Here is a 21,061-nt window from a genome sequence, read left to right on the forward strand (position 1 = left end):
TCTCCAGAAAAAAAAAAAAAAAAAAAAAATAGAAATCACTATAGGCTATCTGCTTTGGGGACTGGCACCTGCAAACTTGGTCATGCTTTCCTTTTGGCTAAATATTTGTTGTTTATCTTAAAGGCTTTGGGAGAAATAAGACTGGAAAGATCTGTTGCCATGGTGGATGTTTTATTCAGCCTTTTTTCCAATTGAAGGTGTTTTGTTTTTTGTCATCGGCGCCACAAGAGGGTATGCAAGGATATATTTTTTTTCCAGAAAACACCTGTCTAGGTTGAAGGTGGGTACATCACTTCAAGTGATCTGGTGTGTTCTTGTTTTATTGTGGTAGTTGGTTAATTCTTTATTTCTTTTGTTTGTTTCCATAATTTAATAGAGCTAAAAGGGTAGGTACTACTGAATGTGGTATAAACAGAGGTTTTTAATAAGCCAAGTCATATGGTAATATATGTAATTATTGGGAACAGTCAAAGGCTTAATACTGTAGGTCGTTGAGATATTTTATTATCAGTTGTTCTGAATTTGTTGAATTGAAAGTGGTTTTTTTTATTTCCATGGTATTTATAAGTTTCATATGTTATCTTAGAGAAAATCTCATTAGACCTTCTAGCATATTTGGCATGTAGTGGTAATCTAAATAATTGTTTGCAAATTTAGCATCGCTATGTGGTACACTATGAAATGTTATTTTAGCTGATCGGTAATTAAATAGAATGACTCCGCTTTTGGACACTTAGGAGTATTTTAAAAACTCCCCATATGGAGACCAAAACCAGCAATGATTTGCCTCTATTCATGATTAATGTCTGACAGCGATTGATTAGCTTATTTGTTTGTGCCATAGGCCTCCACTGATGTTCAGAAACAATTGAAAACACATTAGTGAAACATACCTCTGCACTGGTTGACATGTTTCTTCATTATGAAATGTCTGACCCTGATATACTTTTTAAAATGTTGCCCAAAAGGCTGAGAATGACCATAACGTTTTAGAGAATCTGAAGTAAACAAAAGTCAAGAGCCTATGCACAAGATCTTTGGATATTCTTAACAAATATTAGTGTCTAGTGATTCATAATGAGGAAATATGTCACTAACTGCAGCAGTGTTTTTCACTGATGCGTTTTTAATTGTTTTTGAACAACAATGGCACAGATAAATGAGCTAATACAGGACAGACAGACTGAGCAGAGGCAAACCATTGTTGTTTCTTCTCTGTATGGATAGTGTTGAAAATACTGTTAATATAGACAATGAACTGCATTATTCTTTTAAAAAATGTCATGGAGCCAATGGTAGTGGGTGGAGTAGTCCTATTCTCAAATATAATTTCAGTCTGTTTAGTAATTGCTTATTCTCATTTGGGCTCCTGTTTTTTTTTTCTAAGCTTCCCGTTCTTCTGAGTTCAGTGCATGCAGCCAAATGGAGGTGGCATCACAGCTGAGTCTATATTGGTGGAGCTGAGCTCAGCCAAGTGAGGTGACAGAGGTTACTCTGCTTCTCCTTACTGAGGAGGACTGGCATGCCATCACAGCGACCAACCATATGAGAGTGTTGCTGTGTGGATCCCTTTTGATAGGCTAATGTTGCCCTTTTAGAAGTGGTGGTTTATAGCATTATTGGCTTGAGAGGAATTGGTTTGGGTTTTAAAAATAGTTGTGCCCCAAACAAATACAGGGTACACACTGCATCAGGTTATTTGTGAAACGGTATCTACAGAGTGTACCTGAAAGAAGCAGAATGCCAGCAAGTGTGGATGAATTGGTTGTTTTCAGACAGAACTTAATTTTTTTTATTATAGAAGTAAAAGCAAATTTTAGTCAAACATTGCCTAATATATATTTTTAATCATATTATAGTTCTAGTCTTTCTGTGATTACCGTGGCAAAAAGCAGAGATTCCACAATCACACTGAAAGAAGAGCGGAAGGCATGGGAGACAACAAACCTAAAGGAGTAGTAGCAGCTGCGAGTAAGTTCTCTTCTCATGCAGTGCTGTACCTTTCAATGTGTTTCTTGCAATTTGAATGAGAATTTAGATTTTTAATGTTGTGCATATGTGGTTGTGTGCCAGAGAACAGACTGCAGGTGGTGAAAGGCTTGAAGGATGTGGAGGTCTCTGAGTGCGAGAGCTGCTCCTTTGAGGTGACTCTCAACTTGGCCTACATAGAGGGTGTGTGGACCAGGGATGGGATGCAGCTTAAGTCTAAGCCAAACTGTCGTATCAGCATGCATGGCAGAAGACACTCCCTCATATTGACTAGGGCGGCTATAGGAGATGCTGGCTTGTTCTCTTTTCAGGCCAATGGAATTCAGACGTCAGGCCGACTCAGTGTCAGAGGTAAGCAAATACAATGGACTGAGCTACTTTCAGTATTTCATTCTGTGTCCATGTGCCTAAGACCTGAACAAGGCTTAATTGTTTAAATAATGGGATCTCTTTATAATATTCCTGATTATACCAAACCAGCATACCATATCACCTGAGGGAGAAACTAGATCAATTATTAATAAATAATAATTTAATAAATTAATAATACAATAGAATGTAATGTGTAAAGTAAAGAGAAGATCATATACATTGTGTAGTCTAACTTAATCTAACAGGGAAAAGAGGTCTTAAATATCAAATATGTTACTAGTCTGATTTTTATTCATGCTAACAGCAAGGCTCAGCTGTGTGGCATGCTAATGATAGCATTTAGCTCAGAGCACTGCTGTGCCTACATACAGTCTCACAGAGACATCATCATGGCTGGAGACTTAAGCTTAAGTCTTGTTTTAGCACTGTAACACTTTCAGTATTTTTCAGCAGCGACATTAGAGCCTTGTCACCTTTCTGAATAATGAAGAAACACTGAAACATTTTGAAAAGTCTTAGAAATAAGTCAAAATGGGGGTGTCAGTGTCTGTCAAGCAGATTCATAAAGTTCTATCTCGATGCTTTTACTGAGTTTATAGTCATGGTCTGGTTATCTCCTGCCAGTTAGGGACATCCACATAGTGAAAGAGCTGGAGGATGTTGACACAGTGGAGCGTCAGCCTGTGAGCTTCATGTGTGAGGTCAACCAGGTGGATGTGGATGGTCGGTGGTATAGAGATGACAGCAGGATCCGACCTGGAGACAACATCAAGATCAGACACCAGGGCAAGTGTGATCAAACACATGGGCTTTACAGAAACAACAGCCTGAGGAATATAAATACTCCTTGGTGTTTGCTTCAAGTTTGCAAAGAAACATTGAATGGGAATAAATATAAAACACGACTGAAATCAAATAAATAAAAAATAAAGCATATTGATCTGATCTGATTTCAGGTAAAACTCACACCCTGTTTTACAAGTCAGTCAGGCCGGAGCATGCTGGAGAGATCAGATTCACTGCAGAGCGTGTCTCATCCTATGCAACACTCACAGTAAAAGGTGAGCCACTCGACTGTTTATGACACAATATACAGTAATGTGGATTTATGGAGGGAGTTCATGTCTGACCACATTTGGTTACTTAAGGTTTACAGCCTGTTCCTCCCTTCTTCAGAGCTCCCAGTCCAAATAGTGCGTCCTCTGAGGGTCAAGATAGCCATGTATCACCACCGGGGTCTGTTGGAGTGCCAGGTGTCACGACCCAATGCTCAGGTCAGGTGGTTCAAGAACAGGAAAGAGCTCCTGCCCAGTAAGAAGTACCATCTAATCAGCCAGGATATCTACAGGCAGCTGATCATTGATGACATCTGCTCCTCAGATGAGGACATCTACATCTGTGATGCAGGAGATGACAAAACCTCTTGTCAGCTTCTGGTGGAGGGTGAGATGCTTGTTGTCACAGTAATCATAGCAGTCACAGTGTTAGGTTTATGGCCAACTGTATGGTATGTTTTGCATTCACAGACCTATACTTTAAAAATATTTACTGCATTATGACCACAAAAAGCACACACAAAAAGCATAAACATGGTTGATGCACATGTTTCCAATATGCAACTATACAATCAGAAGTATTTATTATAATGTTATGAGTCAGGAGTGACTTCAGTAGTTCTCGTGTGCTATACATGCAGAGCAAGCCATCACCATAGTGCAGGGAATGAACTCAGTGGAGGTGCAGGAGCCAGAGCCAGCACTGTTCCAGGTGGAAACCAGTTTGAAGTCAGTGAGGCCTCCAAAGTGGACCCTGAACGGTGAGGTGTTGGAGCCATGTGCAGCAGTGAACATTGACAGGGAGGGCACCCTCCACAGCCTCTGTCTGACATCCACAGACACCTCCATGTCCGGCCCTGTGATCTTTGTAGCTGGAAAGAGTCGTTCCACTGCTTTGCTTACTGTGAAAGGTGATTATCGCTGAGTATGTGAGTATTATCAACACGGAAAAGTTTGCTGCATTGACACAGAAGGGTGCATTGTCAAACATAATGGTAACTTAAATTATATTGCTTTATGGACTTGGTATTCAGAACAAAACTGAGAAAATATCCTGGTAAAATGTCTTTTTTGTACAGTAATAATGCAAAAACTGATTTTGAGTAAGAGCATCTCTTTTTAGACTTTTATCCTGCTTTATTCCTTTTCAATATTATGACATATTACATTTGTATGCCTCTAAAAAGGAGACAGTAGAACCTTTTTAGGCATGTCTCTTTACACAAGCACTTTATCTGTTCCATCTAGAGCGACCTCTTCAGATTGTCCACCACTTAGAAGATGTGGTTGCAAAGGAGAATAGCTCTGTGACTCTGAGCTGTGAGTTTGCCCCTTCTCCCAGGGTGGTGCGATGGTTTAAAGGTCGTACAGCTCTGAAGACCTCAAACAAGTACAGCATGAAGAGAGAAGGGAAACAAGCAGAACTGATCATTCATGGCCTGGCCGGGATGGATTCGGGGCAATATCGCTGCATGGCTGGGGGTTCACAGAGCACAGCACATGTTAAAGTGGAAGGTAGGTTCAACATGGTCTAGGGAAAAGTGAGGTAAGAAGTGAAGTAAAACCCTTTTGGTATTGGATATAGTGTATTTGTTTATATTTGTATTATACTGCATCTTTATATTAGTTTTGTTATTTTGTTTGTATGATTAGTTGTGTCTTTTTACTAAAGTACGAGCACTTAAGTTGGTCAAACACCTTGAGCCAGTGGAAATTGAGGAGGATGGCATCGCGACCTTCTCGTGTGAGCTCAACTATGTGGTCGCCAATGTGCAATGGCTCCTCAACAATGTCCGCCTCTATTCCAACGCCATAAACCGGATCCAGCACATGGGTACAATGCACAGTATCACAATCAAGAAGTTGCGACCACAGGAGAGCAGGGTCACCTTCAAAACGGGTCTTCTCTCTGAGACAACCACCTTAAAGGTCAAAGGTCAGCTATGGGAGTAACTGAAGAGTATGATTAGAAGTTTTCCTGATACTTACATTTTCATTTGTTCAAAAAGGCTTTAGCTAGCGCGGTCAAACTAAAGAAGGTTGCGCTCAACTTTGTGAATTTCTATTTGTTTATTTATGTGAAAGATGAATAGCATTATTGAGTTGAGGCTGGGCCTTGCTTGCAGAGAGTCCAGCAGTTTTTCTTAGGTCTCTGGAGGATGCAGTAGGAGAAGAGCAAGGGGACGTCTGTCTGCAGTGTGAAATCTCTAAAGAGACAGTGGCCCCTGTTTGGAGAAAGGATGGTATGGTGCTGACAGCTGATGATAAACATGAGCTGCTTCAGTTCGGGAAGTCCATGACACTGATTATCCATTCACTGAGTAAGGATGATGCTGGACAGTACACCTGTGACCTGGGCACCAGCCAGACCAAGGCTAAAGTTACAGTACATGGTGAGTAGCAGGGAAAATGTTGTTTGTTATGGAAGAGCACTACAACTTGTACATGCTGTGCTCATATTAAGCTGTCAGTGCCACCAAATGACTGATAGAACAGTGAACCTCGGATAATGTTTATCCTTAAAACATACAAAAAGGCACTTAGGAATTAGAGCATAGAGAAAGTTGGATGTTGTTCCATCATAAAGATGTCACGGTATCATTTTCTGTGGTTTCCCCTTATTGGTACCTGCTAAGATACACTGTATTTAGTGCAATAAGCCTGTTTTTTATTTTACTCATCTACAGACCTACACATCACTATTGTTCAGCGTTTGAAGACAATCTCTGTCCTGGAGGGTGAAAACTGCACTTTTGAGTGTCTCCTGTCTCACATTATCGATGATAAGCCTTTCTGGACAATCAATGGTCAAGAGGTGGCCACCAATAGCCGTATCCAGGTTATCAATAATGGCCGCAAATATGAACTGACCATCAGAGATGCTATACTGACTGACGCTGGAGACGTGATCTTCACAATTAAAGATCTCAGCTGTAGGACCATGCTCTTTGTTAAAGGTAAATACTTGGATGTGTTTGTATCCATACAATATGTATGTGGAGATACATCTCTGTATTTTATTCTGAAAAAAATTTTATTCTGTATTTGCATTTATACAAAAAGGCTAAGTGCATTTCCCCTTCTTTAGAAAAGCCGGTGCACATCTTCAGGGACCTGCTGAATGTCAAGGCAGTGCCAGGTGAGGATGCAGAGATGAGCTGTGAAATTACCAAACCACAAGCCACAATCCGCTGGCTTAAAAATGGCCGTCAGATTAGGCAGAGCCTGAAGTATGAGATGAGTGTGGAGGAGAATTTGGCACGGCTGGTAGTCAAGAATGCAGCCATCAGAGACTCTGGGGAGTACTGCTGTGAGGCTGATGGCATTGCCACCCGTGCCAGGCTTGAGATCAGAGGTAAGTGAGACTATTCAGAATTTATCTTAGTTGATAACAGTTAATGGTACAATGTGATGTTTTTACTTTAGTCTTTAGTGCACATCGCTGCTGTCCAATGTTATGTCTGATTTTGTGATGTAGATTGGTGACTGCAGTACAAAGTATGAAGGTTGACTGTATTTTTTGAACTTGAATATCCCTCTCAGAACTCCAGCACACATTTGCTCGGGAGTTAAGGGACACACGAGCAGAGGAAAAGGGTAAAGTGACCCTGGAATGTGAGACCAGACAGCCAGCCAAGCGTGTGACCTGGCTAAAGGGCATGGTGGAGCTGAGGTCCAGTAGGAAGTATATCATCAGGCAGAAGGGCGTGGTGCTGTCGCTGACCATCACCTGTCTGGAGAAATCGGACACGGATATTTACACATGTGACGTTGGCACCATGCAGAGCCGAGCACAGCTGGATGTGCAGGGTGAGACCATAGTCTTTGGTGCACAAACTGTCATATCAGTGTGGTTTAGGGGTGTTCATTTAAGTTCAGCTGGGGACAAATGGTAGTTCTGGGCCACACCAGAATGCATCTTTATGCTAATTATCATTTCAGTGGTAGGAGGAATTCTGGTGGTGCAAAGTACACATTCATGTTAAATAATAACAGCACAATAATACACAAAAAATGCTGCTCCCTGCCCATTATAATCTTGACTTCAAGGTCATCAATCATTCAATTTATTTATACGTATACAATACGAGCAACTGCAATATTTTGACAAACAGATGCTGTAGGAGCATAAATTATAACCTTAATTTTGGCAAAAGATTTTAGCCGATTATGTATACATAATCGGCTAAAATCTTATGGTCCCTAAACATAATGCAAACAATTTACCATTAATGAGTATTGTATAATGCTGAGCAAAGTACAAAGGATGTTGATTAAGGCTCCTAGTACCTACTGCATGGTGTTCATGGGATTTTTGACTATTCTGCCTTTTGCTGTTTCTCCCAGGTCCAAAGGTTCTGATTCTGGATGAGTTAGAAGATGTTATGTGTCTAGAGGGTGACACAGTCACATTCAAGTGTCAGATCTGTCCCAGTGACTACATCGGGGTCAAATGGTATCTGGACGAGACCCTGCTGTATACCAATGAGCTCAATGAGATCCAAATGCTCCCAGGGGGCTACCACACCCTCACATTTAAACAGCTTGCCCGCAAAGACACTGGCACTATTTTATTTGCAGCCGGGAACAAACGATCATACGCCTCACTGTTGGTTAGAGGTGAGGCTTGAGTTATGTCGGAGTTTTAAAAATGTGTACTTTTATGCCTTGTTTAATTTGGTCTTGATTTGACTTCATCTCTTCTGTTGCCAGAGAGGCGTCCCACTATCATTAAAGCACTGGAGGACTGTGAGGCTATTGAAGGAGGTGGTTTGCTTCTGTCATGTGTGACCTCCAAACCGTGCCACATCCTGTGGTACAAAGATGGCTGCCTGATGTGGCACTCCTCCAGATATTTTGCCAGTCGTTCTGGCTGTGAGGCACGGCTGACAATTCGGGAGGTCTGTAACAATGATGCCGGGGTGTATGAGTGCAGTGCTGGATCTGTTACGACCAGGGCTGTTGTAACTGTCAAAGGTATGGATAGAATTCAAAGTGTTTATTTGTCATATGCACAGTTAGGAAACGTGTTTCCCTGTACAATGAAATTCTTACTTTGCCGTCCACATGAATGCCACAAAATGAATTGTTGTTGTTCTTCAATTCTGCGAACTGAAAATGAAGAATTGTTTCAAGGGTTTCATTGCTCAGCGTGAACTAATGTTAATGGAAAAGATTTGGGACAGATTATTTTGGATTAGCCTATATAGGAAACAAAATGTAATTAGTAAAGGTGTCCCCTCTTTGTCATCTTATTTTAGCCATCCCAGCAGAGTTCACCCAGCCTCTAAAAGCTGTGGAGGCCAAAGAAGGAGAGACTGTGACACTGACCTGTGAGTACTCTCTGCCTGGGGTCCAGTTCCACTGGCGGAGAGGTTTTGAAAGCCTCAGGCCTGGAGACAAGTATGTGATGAAACAAAGAAAGACAATAATTTCTCTAACCATCAAAGCCCTGAAGCCTGTTGACTCTGGAGAATATATCTGTCAGTGCCGAGATCACAAAACTACAGCAAGTCTTAAAGTGCATGGTAAAACCCATATGATTCATTTGTAATCACATTTTACCATACCCAGTCTTACTCTTTGAAAATCAAGTTCATGTTAATTTTAATTAGTTCATTTATTTAAAATGACATTATTTACCTGGCCCTTGTTTACCCTGTTTATTAAATGCTACCTCTTACTTTCCAGCTATCCCTATTTCATTCATACAACAACTGAAGAACATGCAAGCAGAGGAGGGCAGCAATGTCATATTGCGCTGTGAGCTGTCCAAACCTGGAATACCAGTAGAATGGAGGAAGGGACATGAGCTGTTGAGGAGTGGGGTCAAGTACCAGATAAGGAAAAGGGAGACTACGTTGGAGCTTCTGATATGGAAGCCTGTGCCTAAGGACAGCGGTGTCTACAGCTGTGTGTGTGCTGATCAGATGACATCTGCCACTGTCAAAATCACTGGTAGGAAATAACTAATCAATAGGCTGATAAGTTGATAGATCTTAAGTCAGGTAATCTTTATACATAATGTTTATCATTATCAATATAATTATCATAGCATTATTAGTAGTTCATCATCAATAATGATCATTTATTATTATCATTGTTAATAACTGATGTTCACCCATGATTCCTCAGCTCTCCCAGTCACCTTCAAGCAGAAGCTGCGGAATGTGCTGATTGAGGAGGGAAACATTGCGATTTTACGCTGTGAGCTGTCTAAACCTGGTCACAGTGTGCAGTGGAGAAAGAGGGGCAATGAACTAATTAGGAATGGTGAGAAATATCATATGAGGCAGAGAGACATGCTCATTGAACTGAGGATCTCAGATGTGAAACCCGAGGACAGCGATATCTACACATGCGTCTGTGGAAACATAGAGACTTCTGCGAGTCTCACTGTGAATGGTAGGGCTGATATTTTAAATTTCAATTTTCTTGTTACTTTAACGAGCCAAGACATCATATTAATAAATCATCACATTTACAAATGAAATAGAAGCTTACTGGTTCATCAAGTAATGGTACATATATATATATGTGACACTGAACAGTGCAAAATCATACAGCCAGTACAGAGCTGAAAATGTAACAATTAGAAATATGAGAGACATTACTGACACTCAATCATTTATGAAGCTGCTGCTAAATGTCTTTTTTACTACTGCAGTATCACCAAAAAGTAGGCTACTCATTCTTCATTAAACTCTTCATTTCAAAGGCCTGAATTATTCAGTTCCTTTCCATGTCCTAACTTTAACATTACCTCTTAGCTCTTCCCATTACCTTCAAGCAAAAGTTGAAGAATATCCAAGCTGAGGAAGGACACAACATCACACTGTATTGTGAAATTTCCAAACCTGGTGTCCCAGTGGACTGGAGGCTTGGAGGAGATCGGCTGGAAAACGGAGAGAAGTATCAGATGAGGCAGAGGGACTCGGTCTTGGAGTTGACCATCAGAGATGCTGTCCCTGAGGACAGTGGAGTCTACAGCTGTGTGTGTAGAGAGCAGAGGACAAAGGCCACTGTTAAAGTTATTGGTATGTTTGATGTGTACAATGTGTGCGGTGACGCTAATTTCCTGCATACACTGACCCCTTTTTTAAAGTCTGTAAAGATGTTCTTGCCTGAATTCTGCTTTACATGTGTATAAATAGTGTCTTTGTCTGGTTCAACAGCGGTCCCTGCCACCTTTAAGGTGAGCCTGAAGAGTCAGGAGGCAGACGAAGGGAACAGTGTGACATTACAGTGTGAGCTATCAAAGCAGGGAGCCGCAGTACAGTGGCAAAGAGAGGGTCAGGTGCTGTCTGAAGGGCTGTCGCGAGGAAAGTATCAGATGAAGCTTGAGGGAAAGACTGCTCTGCTGACCATTCTCAACATCCAACCGGAAGATGCAGGGAAGTACAGCTGCCTCACAGGAAACGAGAAAACCACAGCTGAAATTAAAGTGAAACGTAAGTTCAAAGACAAGTGAAAGTGCATTAGCCTACGGCCATGAACAAGATTTTCACTATTGTTGGTTGTATAGGCTTTGCTCCACATATAAGGTAGTTATATTGGATTGAGACAGAAGCATTTTGATAATAATACCTATAAGGATTTTATTATGATATAATTTTCCTTGGGACAGACTTTAATGTTTTAGTTGTACTAAGGTGCTGTTATTTGACAGCATCTCCTTTTCAAAGCATCATGTACCTGTCACTTAGCAAGAGATAACCACGGATCTCATTAGATTTCAAATGCATATGTTTGTTTAGTAGAGTGTAAAATCCAAAATCCCATGCCCATGACAACAAAGTGTGCTTTAAGGAGAGGAGGAACAGAAAAATATTTTAAGTAGGAATGGCAGAATGTAGGTCAGTGCAATCGCTGAAACAAAACATTTCTAACAGCACTTCCTGTGACGTTCAAACGAGAGATCCAGCACCTGGCGGTGAAGGAAGGGGACAGTGGAGTTTTCTGCTGTGAGCTCTCCAAACCTGGAGCTCCAGTGGAGTGGAGGAAAGGCAGAGTCATCCTGAAGCCAGGAGAGAAATATGAGATGAAGCAGGAGGGACGTCTCACTAAACTGGTCATCAACAATGTAAAGGAGAACGATGCTGGGAAATACACCTGCAAGACTAATGACAGCCAATCAAACGCTGAGCTCACTGTTCAAGGTAAAACATGTCTAGGTCAGAAATTCTCATTGAAAAGCTTGTTTTCCGATTTCCCCCAAAATGTTCCCACAGTATTCAACAGAATCACAGACATCAAAGAGGTCAGCTTCCACATAGTACTATATAAAAACACAAATAGTGGGTATTATCACTATATACTGTCCATCCATCCATTATCTATATTGTTCATCCTGAAGAGGGCCACAGGGGGTCTCTTGCCTAATTCCAGCTGGCATTGGGCAGGAGCCAGGGTACACCCTAAACAGGTTGCCAGTCTATCACAGTGCTGACCTTTAGAGACAGACAACCACACTCACTCCTGCGGGCAATTAACAGTTGCCAGTCAACCTAAACTACATATGTTTAGACTGTGGGAGGACGCCGGGGTTCCCAGAGAGAACCCACGCAATATTCAACCTCCACACAGAAAGACACCGGGGTGGCTGAACCCAGCACCTTCTTCCTGTGAGGCGACAGCACTAACCACTGTGTCACCAGATCACCCTCTGTATACTGTAGTTTAACTAAATCTTTATTCTAGGCATAGCACAAGCTGTCAAGAGGATTCTTCATGTTGTTGCGCTGTAGTTTAACATTTTCTCTGGTTGTTGGCCGTTCACAGGTTTACCACCAAATTTTAAGCTCCCACTGGTCAACCAAGAAGCGACGGAGGGCAACAGTGTGGTTCTGCACTGTGAGCTTGACAGACCTGCCTCATTGGTAGAGTGGAGGAGAGGAGGTGAACTTCTGAGGAATGGAGAAAAGTATCAGATGAGGAAGAAGGACATGCAGGTGGAGATGAAGATTGCCAACCTCACTTTGGATGATGCTGGAGTTTACACCTGTGTATGTGGAGAACAGAGGACAACAGCTAGGATCACAGTAAATGGTGAGTATTCACTAGAGTAAGTTGCATTTTGTTGCTTTACTGCTTTTAAGAATATCCAAGGACCTCCCACATATACATACATATACACACATATATACTGTATGTATACATATTTATGTGTGTGTGTGTGTTTATTCACAATAAACTACTGCATAACATGTTAAAACAGTCGTTACACTTGATGTAAAAAAAAAAAAAAAAAAAAGCCAGTGTATATTAACTTAGATGATCCATTAGGAATTGTCAGAGCAAAGGAGAAATGTATCTTCATGAAAATGTTTTCCTTGATTTCATTGTTTGTTGGTCCTTTCTAGAACCACCCATCAAATTCCTTCAAGAGCTGAAGAATATTCAGGTGCAGGAGGGTGGTGGGGTGACACTCTGCTGTGAGCTATCCAAACCTGGCACTCCAGTGCAGTGGAAGAAGGGAAATAAAGTTTTGACCAGTGGAGAGAAATACCAGATGAAGCAGAGCGGCTCCCTAGTGGAGCTCCTCATCAGAAAAAGCCAGCCTGAGGACAGTGGCACATATAGCTGCGTTTGTGAAGACATAAAAACCACTGCCACCATCATCATCACTGGTGAGAGCCACTGTATTTTAGATTATATAAATATGCTTAGGCAATTTACACATTTGATACAGTATTTTTCAATGTCTCTCTGGTTTAAAATTCCTCAGCGATCCCAGTGACTTTCAAGCAGAAGTTGAAAAACCAGGAAGCTGTGGAGGAGGGCAGTGTGACACTGCGGTGTGAAGTTTCTAAGCCAGGAGTCCCAGTGGAGTGGAGGAAAGATGCTCAGACTCTGAAGGAGGGAGAAAAATATCAGATGAAGCAAGAGGGCAGGGTAGCTGAGATGCTGATTAGAAATGCAACTCTTACTGATGCTGGGGAGTACTGCTGTTCTGCTGGTACTGTGGTGACTTCAGCTGATGTCAGAATAAGAGGTAAGCTTTACTACAGCTGATTCAGATAAAAGACAGTAGCAATGAGGGACACTGTTCACTCAGAGATTTTGAGTCCTTACCAGAGTGAGACAGACTTTGCATTTCATATAAAGTAAATAGAGTAGATGCATTAAGACATCTAACATAAAAGAAGTATCTCCAATTTTGTATCCTTCTTTATTTGTTAATGTTTTTTGTAGCACTCCCTGTAACATTTAAGCAAGAGGTGGAGAATTTGGAGGTGAAAGAAGGGGACAGTGGAGTTTTCTGCTGTGAGCTCTCCAAACCTGGAGCAGCAGTGGACTGGAGGAAAGGTAGAGTCATCCTGAAACCTGGTTACAAATACGAGATGAAACAGGTGGGATGTCTCACAAAACTCACCATCAACAACATAGAGGAGAGTGATGCTGGGAAATACACATGCAAGACTCAAGACAGCCAATCAACTGCTGAGCTCACCGTCAAGGGTAAGATGGAGATCTTACAGTGAAAGCATAATTATAACTGCTTTTAATAAAGTGAACAAAAAGCCATGGTCTCTCTCCTTACAGCTCCTCCCATCACATTCAAGACAAAGTTAAGGAACCAGCAGGTGGAGGAAGAGAACAACTTGACACTGAGCTGCGAGCTATCTAAGCCTGGTCTTGCTGTTGAATGGAGAAAAGGAGAAGAGCTGCTGAAGAATAACTTCAAATACCACATTAAAGATCGAAACAGTATCATGGACCTGACCATCAAAAACACACAACTGGAGGACAGCGGGCTTTACAGCTGTAACTACGGTGATGTGAAGACAACAGCCAACATCACCATTACACGTAAGGAAGGACTGTAAATATGAGTAGGTTTGATGTTGCTGTTTATTTAAATTTAAAATTTTTATAGCTATGTAGTAGGATTTAAAGGGATACAAATAACAAACAAACAAACACTGGGCAGGTTGATGTAGCCAGTGACTGCTCATCAGAGAAGACAAACGATGGGAGAGAGGAGACAAAGTTAATGACATGGGATGGTGACATATATGACGGTTTTGATGGTGCTGGGGTGGAGGTGAGTTGTGCAGTTGTAGGTCTGAAGGACAAGCAGGATGAACTGAAATGATATTTATAGAATGGCAGTTAGTGACTGATTGGCTCAAGCAACACAGGCAGATACACTAGCTCATTGGTCAGATGCGGTGATGTCAGGATAGAAGGTGGAAGGACAGTTGACAGCATGGGAAAGCAGATGATGAATAGAAAGTGATCTGAAATTAAAAGCCCACGTCAATCCGCTGTGGAGAAGCAGAAGGTGGGAAAAGAGATCTTGTTGAACTTTAGGCTAAGCTTCAGTAGATGGCAACTGGACTCCCTTTTGAAAATAACCCCAAGCAAGTCTAGTTGCCATCTAATTGCACACCACAATCTAACCCAGCTTAGCATGAAATGCCACAGAATAAACTTTGAATTCTCACATCCCCAGCTATTCCACTCACCTTTAACATGGGCCTGAAGAACCAGGAGGCTGCTGAAGGAGGCAATGTGTCTCTTTGCTGTGAGCTGTCTAGGGCCGGGGTGCCTGTACAGTGGTGGAAGGGGGAGGACCAGCTCTGTCATGGAGGACGATATCAGATGACACAAAAAGGGAAGATTGCTGAGATGCGCATTAAAAACATCCAGCCAGAGGACGTTGGGGAGTACAGCTGTGTCTTTGGAGAGCAGAAGACAACGGCTGAAGTGAACGTGAGAGGTATTTGACATCTAACTTCTGAATTCTCAATTTAAAACTTACATTGCATTCAGGTTCATCGTTTCTTTTCCCTGGAGCATCTCTGTGGTAACATACTGTAGCTTTTTCAGTGGGTTTTTGTTGCTTTAAAAAAAATGCAATTTTCTGCTTTGCCACTTGCAGAATGTCTGTAAATTGAAGGGCACTATTTCCAACCCATTAACATGTAGGCTCAGATTTTGTACAATTCTTCAGCGGGGAAGCGTTACTCCCTGTTATCTTTAGTGTATCTTTGGTGTAGTCTTATGGGGAAGATATAAACATAAACCCTATGTTCACATGCTAATAAATGTAAGGCTGTGCTGCCCTTTTGTCTGCTCTCAGAAAGCTAAGCAGGACTGGGCCTGGCTGGTACTTGAATGACAGACCATATGGGAATACCAGGTGCTGTGGCTACACCTAGCCATTGGGGTCACATGAGCCAGTGCACTCTTTGTGCCAGATAAAATGGGGTGGGTTGCATTAAAAAAGGCAATCTGTGCTAACCTGTGACAGCCAAAAGATGAAGAAGATTCACATAATAAACTTGTTCCATGTGATTTGGCTGACTAAATTGCATTTACTCTACACTAAATGTTTGCATGATAATGTCAGTATTCATTATTTCAAGTAGAAAATGAGTTTTTGTAACATAGTATCTCCTATCTATCTTTTATCAGCGGCAGCATCTGTGTATTTTGAGAAGAACCTGGAGAACAAAGTGGTGATGGAGGGGAAACCTGTGCTGCTCTCTTGTGAAATTTCCAGTGCTAATGTCCCAGTTACGTGGAAGAAGGACAACACTGTGATAGAAGAGGGAGGCCGATGCATTTTAAAGAAAAAAGGCCCTACACACTCTCTGGAGATCAAGAAATTGCATCTGGAGGATGCTGGGGAGTACAGCTGTATCAGCAGAGGCAAGAGGACCACTGCCAAGCTGATCGTGAGGGGTAGGTTGATGCTACACTACCATTTCATTCCTTATTTATCGTTATATATATTTGGCTAATGATATACTTTTCAAAATATGTGGCATGAAAAGAACCAACAGGCCAATGGCAGCTAAGATGTTGTAACTAGATTCCATCTGTAAAGAGCCAGCCATATCTAACTCCTACTTCCTCCACAGAGTGCGTGAGGATTGTTAAAGAGCTGCAAGACATAATGGTCACAGCGGGAGAAGATGCAGTGTTTGTGTGTGAGCTGAGCCATGCAGATGTGAGCGAGGGCGTCTGGTGGCTGGGTTTCAGCCCTCTACAGAAAAACGAGATGAACCAGATGACTTGCCAGGGTCGCCAGCACCAACTGGTCCTCACCATGACAACACCTGAAGAGACAGGCACTGTGGCATTTGTCATTGGGGAGGAGAGGACCTCTGCACATCTGCTAGTTGTTCCTAAGCCCAAAGGTGAGCAGTAACATAAGAGATATAAAGTGGAAATATATATTTTTAATTACACCTTCTGCTGTGTACCTTCAGTTGTGATGTGGCCTATGATTTCCAATCATTAAGATACCCAACATTTGTATGCATGTGATTTCAAATTCCAGTTTTAATTGAGGAGAAGCCTGAAGATGTTGTGATCATGGAAGGAGAGACAGCCACCTTTTTCTGCACAATCTCTGACTTTACCTCTCCGGTTACCTGGCGACGCAACCATATTCCCCTTCAAAATGGTGATAAATATGAGTTTCGTAAGGAGGGAAAAGTCAACTTACTGCTTATCCATGATGTGGAGCCCCTGGATACCGGTGTATACACCTGTGATACAGGAGATATGCAGGGCAATGCCAAACTTACTGTAACAGGTAAACAGTGGAGTAGAAGATGAATTGACACATTCAAATGAACAAGATATAGAGATTGTAAAATCTGTGGTGTTACATTTCCCCACTTCCAAATATAATCTTAGATCACAGGACACAGACAGTATTTACAGCATTTGGAACAGAGATGGGAATGAAAATGTTTATATTCGGAATAGTTTGCAGGGTAAAATTAAATTAACGAACTTGGTATCACTGTAATCATAATTTTTTTGTTTTAACTAGTTTTTGTTTTTAGCATGTTTTAATCTTTAGTACTATTAACAGTTTTTTATAGCTTGCTGAAGATTTTATATATTGTTATTTGGTTGTATGTGTGTTTTATTGTCTATAACTTGTGATCTCGCTGCATTGCCAGACCTTCCTTGAAAAAGAGGTTGTAAACCTTACTGGTATTTTACCCTAGTAAAATAAAGGTTAAGTAACTGTGCTAACTGTTCTACCTGCTTTGTTTGAACAGTAATTAGTAATTAATAATAATACATTTTCTGATGAAATGTTCTTGTTATACCAAATGGCTCCAGTTCTGTCCTTTCTCTGCTGTTTTTCCAGAACTTCCTCCATTCTTCCAAGAGGAGTTGCAGGGTGTTGAAGTAGAGGAGGGAGGTTCAGCCTCTCTGTACTGTGAGCTGTCGAAACTTGGAGTGCCAATTCAGTGGAAGAAGAATAGAATGGCACTAAGAGCCAGCAGAAAGTATGAGATGAGGCAGAATGGCTGCTTCCTCCAGCTCCACATCAACAACCTCAAACTTGAGGACAGTGGCAGCTACTCATGTCAAGCAGGCAGCGCAGAGACCACTGCAACTCTGACTGTACAAGGTATGTGAAGCTAAAAATGTTCCTGCCATATTTTACTGCATCCGCCTACTCTCTGTCACAGAAAAGTAATGTTTGTCAGTTAAGGTATTTTGAATTGAACTTTATCAGTACATTTTGATCAGTACTGCATTCAGTATGTTCACATACTACCATCGAGCAATTTAACTTTCAGTTAATTTTCTGTGATTGTTTAAACCTAGCTTGAAATGCAAATACCGCATGTATTACGCAAAACTCAAATATAACAATAATAAGTTTTCTTTTTGTGGTGATTATAATAGTAAGATAATTTTGTCCCTCCTAATGCCAATTTCCTAGAGCTCCCTCCATTCTTTAAGAAAGAATTAAGAAATGTGGAGGCTGAGGAGGGAAGTGTAGTCTCCTTGTGCTGTGAGCTGTCCAAACCTGAAGTGTCAGTGCAGTGGAAGAAGAACAGACTACCTGTTAGAGCCAGCAGGAAGTATGAGATGAAACGAGATGGATATCTCCACCAACTCCACATTAAGGAGCTCGAACCTGAAGACAGTGGCAGCTACACATGTCAAGCAGGAAGTGCAGAAACCACTGCAAATGTTTCAGTGAAAGGTACATTTTTTTTAGATTTGCTTCAGTGTCAGCGTAATCAAAATAGCAAAAGTATACATGGTAATTTTCAGTTTCTTGTGATAATTAACACTTCCTGAAAATAAATATGAGTGATCCGGTGCAAACATCAATCATCTATTACAGAAGTAGGCAACAAAAACATTAACATAATTTCTACATCTTGCTCTGGCCCTTAAATGTCATAGTCTGAAATATTACTTCTATTAGACTAAAAACATTTTACGGAATTACTTTTTCACTTTTTACCTTTTACCCAGAGCTCAAACCATTTTTTAAAGAAGAACTGCAGAATGTGAAAGCGGAGGAGGGAGGCGAGGCCTCTCTCTGCTGTGAGCTGTCTAAGCCTGGGGTGTCAGTGCAATGGAAGAAGAACAAGCTGCCACTGAAGGCCAGCAGAAAGTATGAAATGAAAGAAGATGGCTGCCTCCTCCAGCTCCACATCATGGAGCTTACACCTGAGGACAGTGGCAGCTACACATGTTGCACAGGAAGTGTGGAGACTACTGCAATTGTGACAGTGAAAGGTCTGTGAATGTGGAAATCTACTGTACATGGTCACTTTTATAGTGTCAGCAAGATGTAACTCATGGAAACCTATTTTCAAATAACTACTTGTGATCAAATGAACTTGATGAGAATTAATATTTCACTAAGGAGCAAACATCATTTATCCGTCACACATATTTTCGGGATCTTATTTAGCTTTAACATGATAATGTCTTAAATGCTATTTCTGTTATATTAAAGCATCCCACTCTTTTACTCCCTAAACATGTTACACTTCCTAGAGCTCCCACTCTTTTTCAAAGATGAATTGCAGAATGTGGAGGCGGAGGAGGGAGGTACAGCCTCCCTATCCTGTGAAGTGTCAAAGGCTGGACTGTCAGTGCAATGGAAGAAGAACAGGCTTCTATTAAGAGCCAGCAGGAAGTATGAGATGAAGCAGGATGGCTGCCTCCTCCAGCTCCACATCAAGGATCTCAAATTTGAGGACAGTGGAACCTACACATGTCAGGCAGGAAGTGCAGAGACCACAGCAACTGTGGCAGTGAAAGGTGTTTATGTTTGAGAATTCTGACTATATCACAACAGGTTCATGTTTAAAGTGTTGCTTGCAACATTCTACTGTATATAATTACATTTTTCCTTACCCATTTTCTCAGAGCTCCCACCGTTCTTCAACAAAGATTTACAAAGTGTGGAGGCTGAGGAGGGAGGTGAAGCCTCCCTCTGCTGTGAACTGTCTAGGTCTGGGGTGTCAGTGCAGTGGAAGAAGAACAAGCTGCCACTGAAAGGCAGTAGAAAGTATGAGATGAAACAAGATGGCTGCCTCCTCCAGCTTTACATCAAGGATCTCAAACCTGAGGACAGTGGAATCTACACATGTCAGGCAGGAAGTGCAGAGACCAGAGCAACCATTTCAGTAAAAGGTGTGTCCATTGTGTGCATTTATGTAACCAACAAGTACTTTCCTGTGACTGTTTAAAGTTATTGGTATGTATTGTGTTGCTTATGTTGCAATCTCACTGTCTATATAGTGCCACATAGGTTTTGATACCTTAGGTATTAAAAGCACAGTTCTCTCCTGGTTATATCTTAAGCATTTTCTCATTATACTATTTAGGTTTAATTATAACACAATCAGAATCAGCTTTATTGGCCAAGTGTGTTGGACACATGAGGAATTTGACTCTGGTACAGCGGCTCTCAATGTGAATCCTTACTCATTTTTCAGAGCTTCCACTATACTTCAAGCAAAACTTAGAAACTGTGGAGGCTGAGGAGGGAAGTACAGCTTCTCTGTACTGTGAGGTATCTAAACCTTGCATGTCAGTGCAATGGAAGAAGAACAAGCTGCCACTGAAAGTCAGTAGAAAGTATGAGATGAAACAAGATGGCTGCCTCCTCCAGCTCCACATCAAGGATCTCAAACCTGAGGACAGTGGCAGCTACACATGTCATGCTGGAAGTGCAGAGACCAGAGCAACCATTTCAGTAAAAGGTGTGTCCATTGTGTGCATTTATGTAACCAACAAGTACTTTTCTGTGATTGTTTAAATGTATTGGTATGTATTTTGTTGCTTATATTGCACTCCCATGGTGATTGTAAAGTGCCACAAATGTATTGATATCTTATCTATTAAATACACAGTTCTCTCCTTCTGGTTATATTCTTATGCATTTTCTTATTATACTAAAGAGGTTTAATTATATATTTTTTAAACCTTACCCATTTCGCAGAGTTTCCACTGTACTTCAAGCAAGACTTAGAAACTGTGGAGGCTGAGGAGGGAAGTACAGCTTCTCTGTACTGTGAGGTATCTAAACCTTGCATGTCAGTGCAATGGAAGAAGAACAGTCTTCCATTAAGAGCCAGCAGGAAGTATGAGATGAAGCAGGATGGCTGCCTCCTCCAGCTCCACATCAAGGATCTCAAACCTGAGGACAGTGGCAGCTACACATGTCAGGCAGGAAGTGCAGAGACCACAGCAACTGTGGCAGTGAAAGGTGTGCAAATTTGGAAACATGCACGGCACATTTTGTCTTTCTGTATGTTCTGAATCATAGAAAGATGCTGCTTCGTGATTGTCTGAACTTTCTTGAGCTCATTGTCTTTTGCAACATAACAGTTTGCATCCATCCATCCACC

General features: G+C 41.4%; 2 protein-coding genes across 2 annotated transcripts in view; both read left to right on the plus strand.

Annotated features, from left to right (window-relative positions):
• Positions 1–1,864: 1,864 nt before the first annotated feature.
• LOC109967411 (obscurin-like) lies at positions 1,865–3,339 on the plus strand. Its single transcript, XM_020612947.1, has 2 exons — positions 1,865–2,340; positions 2,986–3,339. The coding sequence occupies exons 1-2, from the start codon at positions 2,046–2,048 to the stop codon at positions 3,282–3,284; spliced, it is 594 nt and encodes a 197-aa protein (XP_020468603.1). The 5' UTR covers positions 1,865–2,045; the 3' UTR covers positions 3,285–3,339.
• The window catches only part of obscna (obscurin, cytoskeletal calmodulin and titin-interacting RhoGEF a), a gene marked incomplete at its 5' end in the record, with an annotated part of 39,924 nt that continues 22,185 nt past the window's right edge, over positions 3,323–21,061 (plus strand). Inside the window, 33 exons of the mRNA XM_020612951.1 lie at positions 3,323–3,422; positions 3,538–3,804; positions 4,058–4,327; positions 4,665–4,931; positions 5,089–5,352; positions 5,543–5,809; positions 6,104–6,373; positions 6,505–6,771; positions 6,960–7,226; positions 7,764–8,036; positions 8,130–8,393; positions 8,678–8,944; positions 9,108–9,374; positions 9,552–9,821; positions 10,187–10,453; positions 10,592–10,867; positions 11,309–11,575; positions 12,198–12,464; positions 12,779–13,045; positions 13,144–13,410; positions 13,611–13,877; positions 13,962–14,228; positions 14,875–15,141; positions 15,840–16,109; positions 16,289–16,567; positions 16,711–16,968; positions 17,539–17,805; positions 18,124–18,390; positions 18,669–18,935; positions 19,200–19,466; positions 19,575–19,841; positions 20,147–20,413; positions 20,653–20,919. Coding sequence (XP_020468607.1) covers positions 3,323–3,422; positions 3,538–3,804; positions 4,058–4,327; positions 4,665–4,931; positions 5,089–5,352; positions 5,543–5,809; positions 6,104–6,373; positions 6,505–6,771; positions 6,960–7,226; positions 7,764–8,036; positions 8,130–8,393; positions 8,678–8,944; positions 9,108–9,374; positions 9,552–9,821; positions 10,187–10,453; positions 10,592–10,867; positions 11,309–11,575; positions 12,198–12,464; positions 12,779–13,045; positions 13,144–13,410; positions 13,611–13,877; positions 13,962–14,228; positions 14,875–15,141; positions 15,840–16,109; positions 16,289–16,567; positions 16,711–16,968; positions 17,539–17,805; positions 18,124–18,390; positions 18,669–18,935; positions 19,200–19,466; positions 19,575–19,841; positions 20,147–20,413; positions 20,653–20,919 — 8,668 coding nt within the window. The remainder of the gene's footprint in view (positions 3,423–3,537; positions 3,805–4,057; positions 4,328–4,664; positions 4,932–5,088; positions 5,353–5,542; positions 5,810–6,103; positions 6,374–6,504; positions 6,772–6,959; positions 7,227–7,763; positions 8,037–8,129; positions 8,394–8,677; positions 8,945–9,107; positions 9,375–9,551; positions 9,822–10,186; positions 10,454–10,591; positions 10,868–11,308; positions 11,576–12,197; positions 12,465–12,778; positions 13,046–13,143; positions 13,411–13,610; positions 13,878–13,961; positions 14,229–14,874; positions 15,142–15,839; positions 16,110–16,288; positions 16,568–16,710; positions 16,969–17,538; positions 17,806–18,123; positions 18,391–18,668; positions 18,936–19,199; positions 19,467–19,574; positions 19,842–20,146; positions 20,414–20,652; positions 20,920–21,061) is intronic.

The sequence above is a fragment of the Monopterus albus genome, unplaced genomic scaffold (assembly GCF_001952655.1).
Source record: "Monopterus albus unplaced genomic scaffold, M_albus_1.0 scaffold129.1, whole genome shotgun sequence".
NCBI classification, from domain to species: Eukaryota; Metazoa; Chordata; class Actinopteri; order Synbranchiformes; family Synbranchidae; genus Monopterus; species Monopterus albus.